Source organism: Bombus bifarius, unplaced genomic scaffold (genome assembly GCF_011952205.1).
Source record: "Bombus bifarius isolate JDL3187 unplaced genomic scaffold, Bbif_JDL3187 scf7180000010271, whole genome shotgun sequence".
NCBI classification, from domain to species: domain Eukaryota; kingdom Metazoa; phylum Arthropoda; class Insecta; order Hymenoptera; family Apidae; genus Bombus; species Bombus bifarius.
Window position 1 is genome coordinate 5,562,671 of NW_022885586.1, and position 16,991 is coordinate 5,579,661.

At 40.8% G+C, this 16,991-nt stretch overlaps 2 protein-coding genes across 7 annotated transcripts in view; one reads left to right on the forward strand and one right to left on the reverse strand.

The window, feature by feature from the left end:
* The window catches only part of LOC117216407 (tensin-1), a 181,199-nt gene that overhangs the window by 142,878 nt on the left and 21,330 nt on the right, over nt 1-16,991 (reverse strand). The gene's annotated exons all lie outside the window — the stretch shown is intronic.
* Nucleotides 2,315-8,845, forward strand: LOC117216410 (putative sodium-dependent multivitamin transporter). The gene is made up of 7 exons (XM_033463112.1): nt 2,315-2,799; nt 3,214-3,345; nt 4,036-4,257; nt 4,726-5,069; nt 5,129-5,248; nt 5,685-6,359; nt 7,637-8,845. Exons 1-7 carry the CDS (start codon nt 2,794-2,796, stop codon nt 7,887-7,889), a joined length of 1,752 nt encoding a protein of 583 aa, XP_033319003.1. The 5' UTR covers nt 2,315-2,793; the 3' UTR covers nt 7,890-8,845.

A 16,991-nucleotide genomic window follows, 5' to 3' on the forward strand; every position in this document is an offset into this window, starting at 1 on the left:
TTAACTAACCCTCTATAAACTTAGACTTCTCTTCTTTACATTTTTAGCCATTCATCTATGGCTAAAAATTCCTATGATCTCAAGAAAACTACTATAATTCGTCAAGCAAATTTCTATGATCTTCATACAATTACTACCCGTTATTAACTGAATTTCTATGTTCACAAAAATTCCTATAATCTATCAACATATTTTTGCAACTACTACTTTCCACACGTTACATTACACTGTACCATCAATCTTTCAGGGGAATAAAATTTAGCTCGATTAAAAAGCAAATAGGGGATGAAAGGCGGCAACACATGGTAAATTTCGATCGACCATGAGGGTCAACGATTGGTCGATCAAGTTCAGCAGCCAGTTAACCGACGGTTAGCCTGCTGTCCTGCGTCCGACTAACGACTTAATGACGGGAATTCGCCACTTACGGGGCTCCTCCTTTTCTCCTCTTTCGTCGTCCATCGTCTTTCTCCTCTGCATCTTCGTCGGCGAATAGCGTCGGCGAATAGCATCGGCGTAAAACGAGCCAGCCAACGGTCAAGTAACAATGTCGAAAATTGGACGAGTCTCAACAGGGATCTCTATTAACCTCCAGAGTACCATGCATCGTGCAATTACGTTGGAAGGAATAAATTCAACTCGACAAATTGTGTGGCGTGTTGGTCAATCTCTTTGCATTAAACAGGTCCGGGATTTCTTCTTATGTCGGGAAGAAACGCGATATCATCGCATAAAATATGCTCATAAATCGATTACCATCGTAATCTCGGTGTAAGCTATTGATAAAGATCGATGATTCATTTCCGTAAATCATATGTAAAATCTTCTTCATAAGGAAGTATTACGATGCTTGCAGAAAATTAAGTAAACGTTAAATATTATTAGGAAGCCATTAAACGTTTAAGAATTATTATCACGTTTAAGACCTTAGATTAAGATATTATATAGATTATAGAATCGTATCAATTTTATGATAATGAAATTAAATTCTTCCTTGTTTACATCCATTACGTTCCTCGATTATTGATTTAATCGATTCTGATATTTGGATTACTTTTTTATTTTATTTTTTGTTGTTTGATTCCAGATTTTATCTCAGATTATACATATATATAAACGAACGTAATTCTTAACTCATCGCGTTCCTCTTGTAAATCAATCAAATAGTTTTTTGAAATTTTTAAGGCGTTACGCCGCATGAAAGTAAAACTTCGTTCGATTAATCGTTTCATTGATAATTCGGATTAATCTTTCAAACCTGTTATAAAATCAATATGTATCTTACTACTTGTGAACGAAGATGTACACGATCATTCCCATGGACTTGCGCATAAATCCAAAACAGATCGTCGACAATAAAATATACACAAGTAGGTTAGATTGCAGTTAACAGCAGATTATTTGATGGGCGTGAAATAAGATCTCGTTCAATTCAGACAAGACTTCATTGAATTTGCGCGAGACTATCTTAGACCGTAACAAGATTCCATTGAAACTGAATGGAGCTCTATTAAATAATATTGGATAATATTAGATTGACGTTGGATTCAAGAAAAATATCATTCATCAGGGAGATCAGCATCGATTGTATATCAAATTGAATTTTACGTATTCGATCCATCGGCCAAATAACCTTTGCGGCAGTTTCGATAAAGATCGATGAGTTCCTCCCATGGATCAAGGAATCCTCGTTGCTGGGACGATTCTATGGGTGCTTCCCTTCTCGGAATAATAGCCGATGGCCCCTCGATTGTGCCTCATAATACTAGGAAATTACATTACGACCAGAAGCTACCGTCTCGCGAATAATTGTTATGCACCAGCGACGCAACAGTGGCGTAGCATTCGCCTCGAGCGAATTCCACTGGACGTTCAATACTCGTCGGTTCTTCGTCGCTTTGTAACGAATGTTCTCTTTGAGCTCTTTATTCGTTTCCAATTAAAGGACTTCAAAGAAACGTTAAAATCATTAAATCTTTCACGATCGATAGCCCTATCGACAAGGCCCTATTCGAATATCTTTTTCGCATTCCTATTGCTCCCACTCGAGACAGGAATTGGCTCAGCAGACGAAAATTCCTCTTTATCTTGAATTCATTAACCTTTAAGAGATTAATTATCATTCGTGACTCTGAATCGGACCACGAATCGACGCCAATCGGACTGGTTCTTTCGCAAGGGTGACCAACGTTATTGACTTTACATGATTAAACAGTCATTAAATCATAAGTTTCGTTTTTCAGAACTCCAGACACACGATTTATATTATGGCGAGAGAATAGTCCCATTATAATCTCCTACAATTTATAAACCACCTTCTTCATAATCTTCCTTCTCTCTCTTTCTCTCTCCATCATATTTTTCCTCGTCCATTGGCACGCTTAGCCGGCTGGCTGAATATTACCTGAATTTACCACCGTTTTTCGAACGTTCGTTAAAGTGGCGAGGCTTTGCGTGCATTTGACAGGAAATATGCTGAGCCAAGCTTTACGTAATGGACCGCTTCATCCTCGCCTCTTTTCTGCTCGTTCGAACGAACACACTCGACCACAAAACACGCAGGTGACGACTTCTCCAAGGGATCCTCTCTCTGAGAATTCGCGCGCGCCTTTTCTTCGTGCTATCAGCTCACGGTTGGGACCATCGGCCGCCAGTGTGTTACGTTCACAGCCTGTTCCCTCGTCGCCGCAGAAACGATTCAGGAAGAAGCACGATACTCGGGCAAACAAGCTCGCGATATCGAATTTCTCGTACATCGCGAGTTGATGGTATCACACGAGTGGATCCTATAGAATGGACGTGAGTGTTCTTTCCATAGAAATCTTCCAATAGATAGCCTTTCTCTCCTGTAGTTCAACTCTGGTGAACGGTGGACGATTGAATCTTTATCGACGTGTTTCTCGGTTAATCTTAATTGCATCAATTTAATTACTCTCTCTCTAAATTCATTGACGTCCTTTAATGTCCTTTTAATAACATCCAACTGATCCATCATTTACACACCTTTCACCTGATGTTAATCGATTCCACTCGCTAATTTCACCCTACACATCACGAATTAATCTCATCTCGCGGAGCTAAGATAAACAGAGATTCACCAGGGTTGGGATAAAATCGAAGGTGGTGTTGTTGTAGACCGAGTGAATCGGAAAACCAACAATTTACGCGAAAGGGAGTTTAATAAAAGGGGAAAACGTGGGGATACGTTTGCAGGAGCAGAGCAAGGATAATGATACATCGACGCTTCAATGGCCGGATTATCTTGTCATCGGTCTAATGCTGTCGATCTCAACCGGCATTGGGATCTACTACCGATTCACCGGAGGCAGGCAACGCACGGCCGAGGTTAAGCCCTTGGAAAATTAATTTCGCCACGGACGATCGAATCGACATCGAGTCTACAACGCCGCGCGATCCAATATCCGTGATAAACTGCGTCAGAACAGGATTGTACATACCTAGAGCTGGCACGTTCTTAGATCACGACATAGGTCCAGCGTTCCATGCCTCAGATCTTTCACCGTTATCGCACCGATCGATCTAGCCGCGCGATAAATATTGCCATCGACACAAATTGCCAACTATCCAGAGCGCTATTTAATTTATCGGGTTAGCCGCGAGCCAACTTCCACGAACGACCGCAAAGACAGAAAGTTAATTAACGCTGAAACGTTATTACGAATCAAGTTAGAGGGCCAGGAGTAAAATGTCCACTCGCAGAATACGATCGATCAGGCGATAGTAACGATACACAGAATGGATAGCGTGGTTTTCGGTTTTACTTCTGCTACGGACAAATTGACGGTCGAAATAATTCATTGCAGATCGAAATACTTCTTTCAAATAAAATTATTACATCAAAGGATCAATTCACTCTTGTGTAAAATGGACAATTATTTTTATATAATCTTATCTCTAAGTTTGTCGAAACGCATTAAAACTTAGTAAAACGTAACAGTAGTGTCAGCAGCAACGCTCAAACGATCGAACGAATATAGCAATGCGTTAACCAATGTTTCACGATTATTACAACAGGAGTACTTCTCAGCCAATCGAACGATGGGCGTCGTTCCTTTATCGATCGCACTGATGGTGTCTTTCATGTCAGCGATCACGGTGTTAGGAATCAGCGCAGAAACTTACATTCACGGCACGCAAGTCACGCTGTTGTACCTGGGTGGTTTCTTTGGTACACCAATCGTCTTGTATCTCTATCTTCCCGTTTTCACGGAATTGAACACCATGAGTGTCTATGAGGTATATGATTTTCTAATCAATCAATCGTACTATATCGCCAATCATTCCCACAATTTGGCACTTAGAAATAACCTTCGTGATCATTTCTTTTCCAGTATTTATGAACTCGATTTGAAATCAGGACTGGATAAATCAATCGTACCTCGTTAACAACCATCGTTGATCCATAATCTCAAATTCGAAGATCATCTTTGTGATCCTTTCCTTCTAGCATTTAAAAAAATAATTTGCAGTCCAATGCTAATAGATGGTATCACATTTTATAAAAAGTTATTTTCCATCAGTTTCAAGCTTCAAAGCTTTCATCGTGATCTTCTATTGCAATATTAAAAAAAAAGAAAGACAGTTTAGAGGCAGAAGTTGATAAATCAATCGCGCTTCATCAATTCTCTATTTTCAATTCATAATTCGTAATTTACGATAAGTTAACACATAAGTTGCTTTCTTGTAACACTGTCTTTCTCTCAGTATCTAGAGAAACGATTTGGAGTAGGAGCACGACTACTAGCCAGCACTGCTAATTTCCTGCAGCTACTTTTGTACACTGGAATAGTATTATTCGCGCCTTCGTTGGCACTAGAAGCGACCACTGGTCTGTCAGGGAACATGAGCATCGTGCTGATCGGCCTGATTTGCACCTTCTATTCGACCGTAGGTGGCATCAAGGCTGTCCTCATCACCGACGTCTTTCAAGCAGTACTGATATTCACCGCACTTTTGTGCGTCCTGAGTATCGCCGCTAGCGACCTTGACGGAGGCTTATCCAATGTGTGGAGCATCGCTCAAGAGGATGGTCGAATAGAATTCTTCGAGTAAGAACATCAGTAAATTTATACGAGGTCAGATAGTTGAAAAATTTGTTGATTTTTAGTTTCAGGATTGATCCAACTATAAGGCATACATGGTGGGCATTACTGATTGGTGGGACTACCATGTTTCTGTCTTTATACGCGGTTAATCAGATCCAAGTTCAGCGCTTACTCACTGCCAAGTGAGTATTTATAATCATTTATATAATAATTAATTCGATACCGGTGGCTTAGATATCGAGTCAGGCACCGCTTCTCTTTAGTCTTCGAATACTCACGATTAGCGTTATCTACATGTTATTCGACCGCTCATGTAATTTTTATTTAATTTGCTCAATTATCTTAATCATTGGATGTACGCTATCGACCAATTCTAGAATAGCAAGTAAAAAAGTAGATACGTTAAGGAATTGCAGAATAAAATGTATCGAAAGTATAAAATAATGAATGATTCGAAGATTAAATAAGAAATTACTATTCCATGTCCGGCAGAAACTATTTGGTCTTTGACGTAATCAATTTTGTCGTAATCAATTTGTCAAAATACGCCGGTCTCTGATACATATTTTAATTGATTTAAATTTTGTATAAGATCTAAATTGGATTTTCTGTCATTAGGAGTCTCAAATCTTCGCAACGCGCGCTCATTCTCAGCGGCCCACTCACTTTACTCTTAGGTTCTTTGACAGCGTTCTGCGGTCTAATCCTCTACGCTGTGTACAGAAACTGCGACCCAGTTACATCCGGTAAAATCTCAAGCTTCGACAAGATAATGCCATATTTCGCAGCTGAAAGAATGTCACGAGTGCCAGGTGTCACTGGGCTCTTCATTTCCGGTGTATTCAGCGCGAGTCTCAGCACCATATCCGCTATGTTGAATTCTCTAGCTGCTGTAGCTTTGGAAGACTATGTAAAGCCCACGTGTCGTAAATTTAGTATAGAATTTCCAACAGAAAAGGCCACGTTAATTGGAAAATTTCTTGCTGTGGCGAATGGTTTCACGTGTTTAGCCGTGGCTTTTATTGCCAAATCGATGGGACCGCTGGTCGAAGCTGCCATAGGGATTTCTGGAGCGATTGGAGGACCCATTTTGGGGATTTTCACACTAGGCATGGTCGTGGAAAAGGCAAATCAGGCTGGAGCCATCGTTGGCACTAGCACAGCCTTGATCACGTGCATTTGGGCAGTATTTGGTACACCGAAACCACCAACACCCAATCTTCCGCTATCTGTGGAAGGCTGCGACAATTCCACCTTACTCCTCTATCATCAAAACACAACTTTATTCGAAGAGTAAGTTTCTTGCTCGTTAAGAAAGCGAGCTTGTTATCGAGGCTTTTAAAGTGCGTATCGCGAGCCAATTCGAGAATACCAGTGCTGTAAAAGGTTTTACGAGTTCGTTCGAAGCAAAGAAAGCCGGCCTTTAATAGGCGGAAATAGCAATTTTTCCGGAGGCAAATTAGAAAACCGTGGCTATTATATCTTTGCTCTGTTATCAAGTTTGTTGGTTCCCTTTAATGCATGCATGGAATAATTACACGGATAAAACTGTTCCCCTTTTTGTGAATAAAAGCACTGCTTTCTTTCATCCCCCTTCATGAGCAATACAGGTACATATTCGCAATTTATGCTTCAAGCGATCATAAGAAAACATAGAAATAATCGTTTCTAGCTGCTAACCATTCTTCTCATTTATAAATTTGAAAACAGAAATAGGAATCAATTCTTTACGACATGATCAGCACGTCCATCGAAAGTCGATTAACATCTATCATTTTTTTTGTCATATTATTCAAACTATAGGATCGTTTTTAGGAACGTTCCTCGCTTTGACGAGATTCGTTTTCGATAAGAAAATATCGTACACGCGTGTCACCAGCCGATTTTCTCTCGAAACGTTGTTACAGCAAAAAATGCAAGTGAAACGTCGAGGTAGGAAATACGGACATATCGTAAGCACCTCATTTTCGTGATTCTTGACTCTTCCAGGCATAATCGATAAGGAGCAGCCGCGATGAATTTATCGGAAACGGAAGATTTCGTTACCGGGGAGCAGTTTTCGTTACACCGGAATATAATTGGTACATAAATCAGCAATGAATCGTTCTAAGATACGCCTTATCGTCGGTTCAAACGTTTCGCTATGATATGATGGGCGTGGAACGATACCATGGTAGCCAGTTCTCTCGGTTAAGAAGCAGCGATTACTTCCTGATTTCTTTCGACTCGAGAGCCGCTTTCACGTGCCGCTTGCTTCCCATCGTTTCCCACGATAGTAACTAACGCTAATTACTCGTTAATAAACCGTGATTATAGTCTCTTTGAAATGCCTGCCGCGTTCCAGTATTGCGTATGATATTGCTTTCTCCTTGCCACACGCCTCTAACCTGCTTTGTCATATTTTTCGTTGTCCTTTTCGGCTCGTTTATTCAACGATCGGTATCCAATATACTCGTAAACGTTAAACTTCTATCATCGTTTAATCTCAAATGTTTAATCCAGAAAATATAATCGCAATATCAATCAAAGTTTCAAATAATTTCAATAATGAATTTCATTTTCATTTTCAGCCCCGCGGACGATTCGTCGTACTTTTATTTGTATCGTATATCGTACATGTGGTATAATCCACTTGGACTGGCAATCACGTTGATCGTGGGCTACGTAACCAGCCTGATCACGAATAAGATATTTTACAAGAACGCTCGCGAACCAGAGCCTAACTTGTTCTTCCCCTTCCTGGCAGCGCGAATTAGGAGACGAAGGGAGGACGCGCAGAAGACTACGAACAGCCAGGTCTTCGTATTGGAGAACAGAAAATGAAATAAAGAATATAAGAATAGTAGCGAGCGTATTGAGAATTAAGCTCCGATGAGATAATGGATATCTCAGAGCAAGTGGAACTGCACTGCCCATTATAAGTTCGAAATTATCTGTCAAAAGAACTTTCCAAAAATGGAGGCAAAAATTCTATATACTATTTCGTTGATGTAATGTACAATTTGTATAAATTCACCACGGTAGCAATCCTATGGATATTAAGAACATCGCGAGGAAGTGAAATTCAACGCTTCCGAGCTCGTATGACAGAAACACGAATCCCGTAGATAAGAAGATTTGCTTCAAGAACGAGCGAAACAATTTATCGATTTAAAAACTTGCATTTCACTTACGAATATCGTATTTGCTTCGTGTTACGAGCAACTTCCTAAGAAGGAAAGTAATCGAGCCAGCTTCTGCAAGTAATACTCATTAATAAAATAAGCTCAGGTTGAGATCCAGTGTCACTGTTCCTTGTACTTATTAACTGTTCTGATGATTTCATTAGCCATAACTCATCGTCAGTGCCTCGTCGTAGAGCAAATTAATAAAATCTCCAATTTGCACCATGTTTCGATTGCAGCGCGTTAAATTTGCCAGCGCCGTCGGCCGTCGTCTTTTCCTCGCTTTGTTCATTTGCAACTTAACGAGAGACGATTGGGCTGGAAAAGGATGTGAGCTATCCACGAATGAAGCTATCCAGGCATCTGGGTCACAGGGATGACCGGATTAGAGACACTATAATTCTCGTTGTATCGTTTTAGCCAAACACCGAGAAAAATGACCGCGTAACTTAACTTATCTCGTAATGGTCAACGAGCAATTCACTGTGGAGTATGGGTCGCGAACGACCCGCTAACACGTTTAATTAAACTTCATTCTGTACGGCACGTTATCACACTACCGCTCTGTAATAGCGAAAGACACGCAATAAAAGATAATTGATTCTTTCAACGAAAGCGACCGGCCGTTTCATTAAATTTCACACCGAAAACGATCATCACGCCACGGTACGTCCTTTCTCGCCCTCTCTTTGTTCTTTCGCTCTCTCTCTCTTGCTCTCTCTCACTTGTGAATATCGAGTGAGACAGATAACACTGGTTCCCCCTGTCGCGTTGTTTGCGGAAGCGGAATCGTCGTAATTTATCGTCTAATTGTCTCCGTGGTACGATGGTTGGGAAAGGCTTTATAATTCGTTTAATTGCAGTTCGTTCGGCTCGGTCCGGCCAACTGAATTTTCATCGCGTAAATTAGAGACGAGCTGCACACAGGAGGAAAAAATCTGTCAAGGGATAGGGACAGGGGAGACACGTGAAATATCACGCCCGAAAATGCTCGTTCAATGTCGAATTACGTCTACGTTCGAATGTGTTGAGCGTCACGCGTGTGTCAGAGAATTAAAAGCTCGAATTAAAAGAGCGACGCTTTTGTAAGTGTTGACGGAAATTCACTGGACACACACGGTATGGCGATATTTTTTGGAATAAAAATAACAGCCGCGCCCCTTTCACGAACAGTCGATTAATTTCCTGTCGACGTACCGGTGTTTCGTACGCGTCATCGATCAGTGAAATTTTCGTGGGACACGTGCGTCGATTCGCGCACGTTCGACCACATAAATTTCACTCGTACTACCAAGAAGAATCCGTGTGGGTCTGAGGTAGCTGTTCGTTGATACAGGCGCGCCCATCGTGCGAAAACGAATGACCCTTTAAAAAAGGAAAAAGGTGAGACACGCGTGAGAACGTTGCTGCTCGATGTAATACTCGACATAGCGGTTTAAACAGACCCCTATCTCTTGTAAACGTGATTAAGGGTTACTTCTCTGCCGATAATGAGAGAAAATTGTTATTTTAGTATTACGACATAAGGCTTGCTGTTTGATAATGAAGACACATTATAAAACTTCCAATTACGTTCTAGTCCTTGCTTTCTCACCCTTGGCAAATGGATACTTAGTTATCGCTGTTACGAGTGTTGAATATTTTACTTTATATCTATGTGAAAGTGAAGAATCAAGGAAAAAGAATCTTTATTTCCGATTTATTTAAGAAATTAAATTTCTTATACAGTTCGATACGACAATAAACGTGAAATATCAACCTACATATATGTCACATGATCCAATTTCTACTGTCTACGGGTTAAGTATGTTTTTATAACTGAATACTTTCGACTCTGATTTAATTATCGAACGTTGAAGAGATTCATATTCTCGTCCACTTTTACTGAATTCTTCATTTCAATTTCCTACTTGACTGCATTATTGAACGTTGAAATCCGAGAGCAGCGTGCTTTCAATCACTAGTATTTAATTTCAAACTTGACAGAGAAGAAATAAGAATAAAACGTGAGCTTTCCTCCGAGTTTCTACTTCAACATCGCGGAGAACAAAGCATTCCTTTCCAAATACTACAAAAGTCATAGAACATTGGAAAGTATCTGAGAAGATTCACGGATATTTCTAAGATCACCGTGGAACAAATAACGATGATTATCTTGTAGAAACCCATTTGCATTTAACCGGTAGTAACGAATGGTTTACAAGCAGCTCATCGTCGAAATCTCGCGATGTCCGTATCGTAAAACTGCTCGTTTGCGTATTGAAACGTCATTTCTATAAAATTTAATTGCATACCGCAACAACAAGCTCGAGGAGGAACCAAGAGTCGCAATGTTTTCTCATAAGAAAACAACTTTCATCGCCATGTTTTCTCATAGAAAAACAACGTTGATCGCGTTCACCACACGATCGCGATGAGTCGAGTTGTATACGCTTCCTGGACGTTGTAAATCGACCTCTCACGAACAGATTCAATGCTTTAGAAGTTACAACGAGCGGCATGAACCTAGGAAAGTACTCTAATTGTTTGTGGAGCGTCCTTTCTCCTCGTGGAAAATTGACTGGCTTTTAGAGGCGAACGTAAAGCGTTCTTCCGGTACGGATATCCGCACAATCAGGGGTCCACCTTCTCCCGTCGATTATGAGCTGAGTGCATAGGAGAGATCGTTGGTCGTCGTAAACAGTGCGCTGACCAGATAAACTTTTATTTTCTAATATTCTTTGCATGTATTCAAAAAATTTCTTCGCGCTTGTGACAATGTTTTACCATATTTCTATAAATCCACGAAAATGAATTTTTTAATTTGGGTTCTAATTCATTATCAAACAACGAATTACTTTCGATTTGTGGAATCTTTCGTTCTACTTCTATGTTATCCGTTAGGAACAAAATTTGAGTCCGACTATATCAGCAAATTTCTGTAAACTTTTGTAATAATTTTCAACTATATTTCCTATAATCAATGGAATTGGATTTCTTAACGTAAGTCCAGGTCTGTTGAACAACGAACGAAGCTATTCGATTGCTCGCAAGATCCTTTAATTCTTCTTCGACTAGTATGTATTTCTTTTTAGAAAAAGATTCGGAGCGCAACGAGTCGGAAGTAACTTTCGAAAGTCGATTAGAAACCGTGGAGAAGAGTAGCTGCGAGCGATCGGACGATGTCAAGCAGAAGCAGCGCGCCAGTGTTCGTTGCGTGACCACAGTTGTAAACGGAACAATGCTTCGATCGAGGTCGATACATCGAACACCTCGTGCTGTAACAACCATGCCGACAAAGTACGAACGAATGCAGCCGACGAATAAGCGCGGGAGGGCAATAAGATCGCGGCAGATGTAAGTATCAGCTGCACAGCCAGGGGCGGATCGTTGGCCACCATTCGAGACTTCTTCGCCTTTCACGAAACACTCTACCCAATCCATCACGAAGCCATCCGAAAAACGGGCATTCCTTCCTTGAAAATATTCTCATTGAAACGTCGTCTGTGGCATTCACTCCAGGACGTTATTAATATCGTTACACAACGTACTCAAACATTTTTGTTAGGCGTATTCTAATTAACGTTCCTAAAGAATAATTTATGTTTATTGGTAACATGATCCTGTTACAATCGTGGAAAGTCTCGTTTCAACTATGAGGCAGTCATAACTTTTTATGAAAATTACACGAATTCCAAAACCAGAAATAAATCCTTTCCTTTTTATTTGTCGTAGACTTGTGATCAGATAAATGAATGTCAGGTTAATCTGAAACTACATATATTAAATGTCATTTGTATCTTATCGTTTGAAAAATTAAATACGAAAACTGTGTTCTCTCGTTAATTTCAAATTTACCCTGCCATAAATGCTATGGACGATAAATTGTACATAAACTGATGACTGTTTTGAAAGGTACAGTAAATCGCTTAAAAATTGTTCACAACCGAATTTGACGAATTACAAGAGAAATTAGGAATTGTAATTATAATATAAAGTTAGCTTGACTCAAATAACTCTACCTAGCCCAATTCTCACATCCTTAGTGATCAACGATAGTTACACGACAACTTCTTTGCCAGGTTTCCTAGCATATGCGACATCGTTCATCTCTCAATACCAGCAGCAAAGACAAGCTCCAATTAAATCTAAGCTACTTGAAAATTCCAACGATGGGATAGTTAAGATTCCTCTGTGCGGGAGCCTGCTTTTCGACCAATGATTCCAGGAGGCACGTGGAAGAAACTCATAAAAAGGTCAGCAAGACAGTGGCCACCGGAAAGAAGAAGCTGCGACTATAAAGTTAGGGCCAGGGCGAAAAAAATGCCAGACCTGGCCATATCCTGGGTCTTCCACGATAACCTATGCAAAAGACAGTTCGTGAGCAAGCTTCGGAACAGGCGCAAGCCCCTTCTCTTCTTCACGGAATTCACGATACGGCCGGCTATGCATTATAGGGAATACGATATCCATCTTACGTCAGATACATGGGGATCTTATGGCCACGGCGGCACCTAGCCTTTGCAAAACGAGCAAAAACACAAAGGCGACTTATGTTCGAGAGAAATATCAAGAAGTCGTCGTTGGTTTCGTCCTCGATCGTTGTACGTTCAACGTTCGGCTTTCTAGACGACTCAACCGCAAAACCACCCAGTGAATCTCTTGTCCCGACCTTCGCTCTGGAGATACAAGAAGTGCGGCTATCGCTGTCTCCAACTGTTGCTAACGGTCATCGTGACGCGGATTTACGGACAGTCGTGTGAAATGATCGCTACTGGGAATGTTGCCACTTCAGGGTTAGCTAGAACTACGACATTGTAGTTCTACAATTTCTGGCTTCTGCGATACTTGGGATGAGAATAGCTATCGAAGTGATTTCACTCGCGAGTTTCCATAACCAAATTTCTACAAATTCCTCCAAATTCCTACGTGCAAATGTCTCAATCTGTGCGCATCACGAGTTTAATCCGAGTCAAATCGCTGGTAAAGAGGTGATGGAATACAAAACTGAAAAGAGTTTCCCTGGGAGCTTCTGTGACAAAATCCTGGATTCCTAAGCTTAAATTTAAGAGAGAATTTAATCCTCAATCGGAGTCTGTTCATGTTTGATGCAGAATGAATTCTACAAAGGCGCTGCATACAAATTAATTTACCAAAGATCTTCTTAAGATCTTAACCAACATTTCCAATAACAAATTTCCTAGTCCAATATTCAACTCACTAAGTCTATCCTTTTATCTTCTACGTTAAAAACGTCAGCAAATGTAAGCGCTATTCCTCGTCGTCATAACCGAACAAGCTCCATAAATCCAGCAGCGAGACAAAGTATCGCCATGATTTAACGATGTATATCGTTCCCCGAGCGGGTCTCTCGATGTTGGAGCTACCAAAACGGAGATTGATCGCCCGATCGTGAATCGGTGGCGAGGTAAACACTCATCGAGTCACGGTCGGTGGTTGGGATCGATGAATGAACCGGTCACGAGGAAGATCGCCAACAGAAATTCGTTTTGGATGAACGCCAGACAGATCGGACTCATGCAAATTCATGGGACGCCGTGTGGCCGCGTATGCGCGACCGCAGGAAACGTGAAACGCGACGAGAGGGGACAACAGAAGAAGAAAGGGTGGGAACTCAGCGGGAAAATGGATAGCACGAAGAAGAAGAGGTGGAGGGAAATGAAAAAAGCAAGAAAAAAAAATGCTTAGAAAAAGGGACGTCGATGATCAAGATCGTACTGATGCGAGCAATGTACCATGGGCGTATGAAGGTTCGTGGTAGACGAAGAGAACGAGTGGGGCCAGTGATTTCAATTTTAAATGCGATTCCACGGATTCCACGTGGCTAAGAGGAACGCTTCAAAAGTTCTAACGGCCGTTGTGCGCCAAGCTCATACGTATGTGCATATTATCCGATAGCCGTGGAGTCCATTGGATCTCTCGATCATCCCTTTTCCCTTCCTTTTTAGCGAGGACCAAGAATCTTGCAATATCAGCTACCTAAATCTAATCAATCGAAAACAGTAAAGATTCTATCAGATAGTTTCATCTTAGAAAACCATGTTTTCGTTCCTTCAAATAGTTTCTCTTCAAATTATGAAATACTTCATTCGTATAAAGTATGAAACACAAAAATTAATAAAATATACCTGTATAATTTATGTCGAATACTCAAGTCAAATATTTAAATACTATCTACATTTCGATAACATCTATTGAATAATTTTCATTTTTAATTTTATAGACCCGAGGAGAACGGCAGGGTTAAAGATCATAATGGGTCATCGAAGTTCTTCTACAAAGAATGAAGATAATTTTAAAGTTACAGTACAGAATATACCATTGGCACGCAAGGTCACGTGCAGTTCAAAGAGGATCGCTAAGGGCACATATTTTAAAAAGAAGGAATATCATACTTCTATATGATAATTGCATTCTTTGCAGATGATCTCTAACGACAACTTCCAGAATGATCGAATCCAACAATCCTAAACGCTCGTTTGTCCCGTTAATTCCATTGGTACGACTGTGTTGAGTAATTGCACGATGGAATCCCGGCATAACAATCACGAGATAGAAATCCATCCGGAGGTCTGGACGATAAAAACCGAGCAGCACGATTGGATTGTGCAATCCCAGGGAGTGAAGGTTGTATTATCCCGATCGCTTATCAAAATCGATTCGGCTTGCATCGGACTTAATTACCCCCGAGGCAGGAATAATTGCGTCGGAATCAGATAAAGAACCAGTCCACGACGTTAGTGGCCGCGGGCGTACATGGGACCCGATTAAAAATCAGTCAAGGAACGCGACTCGACATCGCTGTACCGAGCATTACGATAACTTTCCTCTCCTTCTTCTTCTATGTATCGACGTTTCTACGTTCGAGTAACTTTTCCAATCTTTTACCATGAGATCGTGTTTTCACGTGCCACAGAATGTTCGTGCCATCCAGCGATAATGACGTATTGTGTGATACGAGAAGAGCGTAGCATTCTTAATATACATTCCAAGAGCGACTAATATTCCAAGATTAAAACAATTTTAGCTAATGTTGGGTATACAAACATGAAAGTACAAGAAATACTAATTACAGTTCTTGAAAATATCATTTTGAGAGCATAAAGCGAAACAACTTTGATTTGTTCTAATTTTCACAGAATCATGGACAAACACATTCATGTAATCTGAAGTAAACCTCCGTCGAAGTTTCAAATATTTAATAATAAAAGTATTCTATAAGCACGCAATATCTTCGAATATTTTCTAAATTTCGCTGCCAATTTTTCGAGCAACTCCATATTTGTGTATGTGTATGTGTGTGTACAGTAAAAGGAAACGGTAAAGCTTTATGGGTCTGGTTCATCTCGCTCACGATTACCATGGAATCCAAGAACTCGATTGCTCGTTGCACACTGTGCGCGTTTCGCATTCTTTCGGCTCTCTCTTTCCTCTTCCTTTCCGATGCATTCGTTCCTTTCCTCCCTGTTCGATTCACGTCCTCGGGAATTCCTTGTTTCTTCTATCTTACCCTAACCGACAACGTCTTCGTCCAGGATGAAGACAATGGCCTCCAGTGGACGTTGATGGACTCACCTTCTCGTTGACACACGTTAACGATCGCGGCGCGATCGGACACCGGAACACGGCTTCAATGATTCTTGACGTGGCACGCCCCGGGAAACGCTCGATCGAGGCAGAATTTAGACGACGCTTCTTACATTACGTAGCACGTGCCGGCTCTTAATCGCTTACGCTTAGGTATGTTTCTTCGTGCTTGCCGCGTTGTTGTTTATTTTGATGTATTTGCAGAATAATTGGTTTGACTGTGAGAGTTGGTAATTTTTTTGAGGGGTGATTATACTATATCAGAATGTTGAACCTTTGTTGAGAAGATGAATAGTAGAAGAAGAAGAAGAAGAAGAAGAAGAATGAGTCAACGGATAATTGAGGCGTGTCTAAGTGTTACATCAGAGATTCTTGACCTACGGCAGTACTCTGTTGGACGATGCCCGGAAAGATCAAGGAAGCGGTATAAAATAGCTGCAGTTCGTGTAACTTATCTCTGCTGCGATTTCAATTCTTTAAAGTCTCCGATTTTCAAGTTTTAAACCTTTCAAGCATTCAAATTTTTTTTAAATTTTTCAATTTACAAGCTTTCGAACAACGAAATTTTTAAAGGTTCCGATTTCTAATTTTCAGTCTTCCAAACCTTCGAATCGTTACGTTTGTTCATTTCTTTGCTTAAGAATTTTCGAATCTTTTTATCCTTACATTTCCAAACTTTCGGGGTTCCTTAATACTTCTTTCTATAAAGCTTAATCCAATAACACAACCAAACTTCAACTCAACCCGGGAACTTTGCCCGTCCGAATAAGCCAAGGCAAACGTTTTCACCAATCCTAGCACGAGCTAACGATACGAACTATTATTTCGGTGCTAGTGGAGGATATTTCGGAATTTCGTAGAAACAACAGTGACTAGGACGGGACCAGAAACCGCCACTGTGGCAAAATTTAAGAGCCGTAGTGCAACGACCGAATTACGTAATGTTGCGAAGTCGTGCCAGAATCGAATCTCGATTTTCGATGTTTGTTTGAAAACCGCACCCTAGTCGTGCAGTAGGGGTCGGCTATCGACTCGTCCCGTTTCCTGGCAAGTGCCAAGCGGATTAACGACTTAGACTTTGTTTCCCTTTGAAATAGCTTCTTCGTCGTTCACGCTCAACGAGCCTGTCACGATCCCACGCGCGTGCAGCTTCCCCGGCATCGCTTTGAAGAAT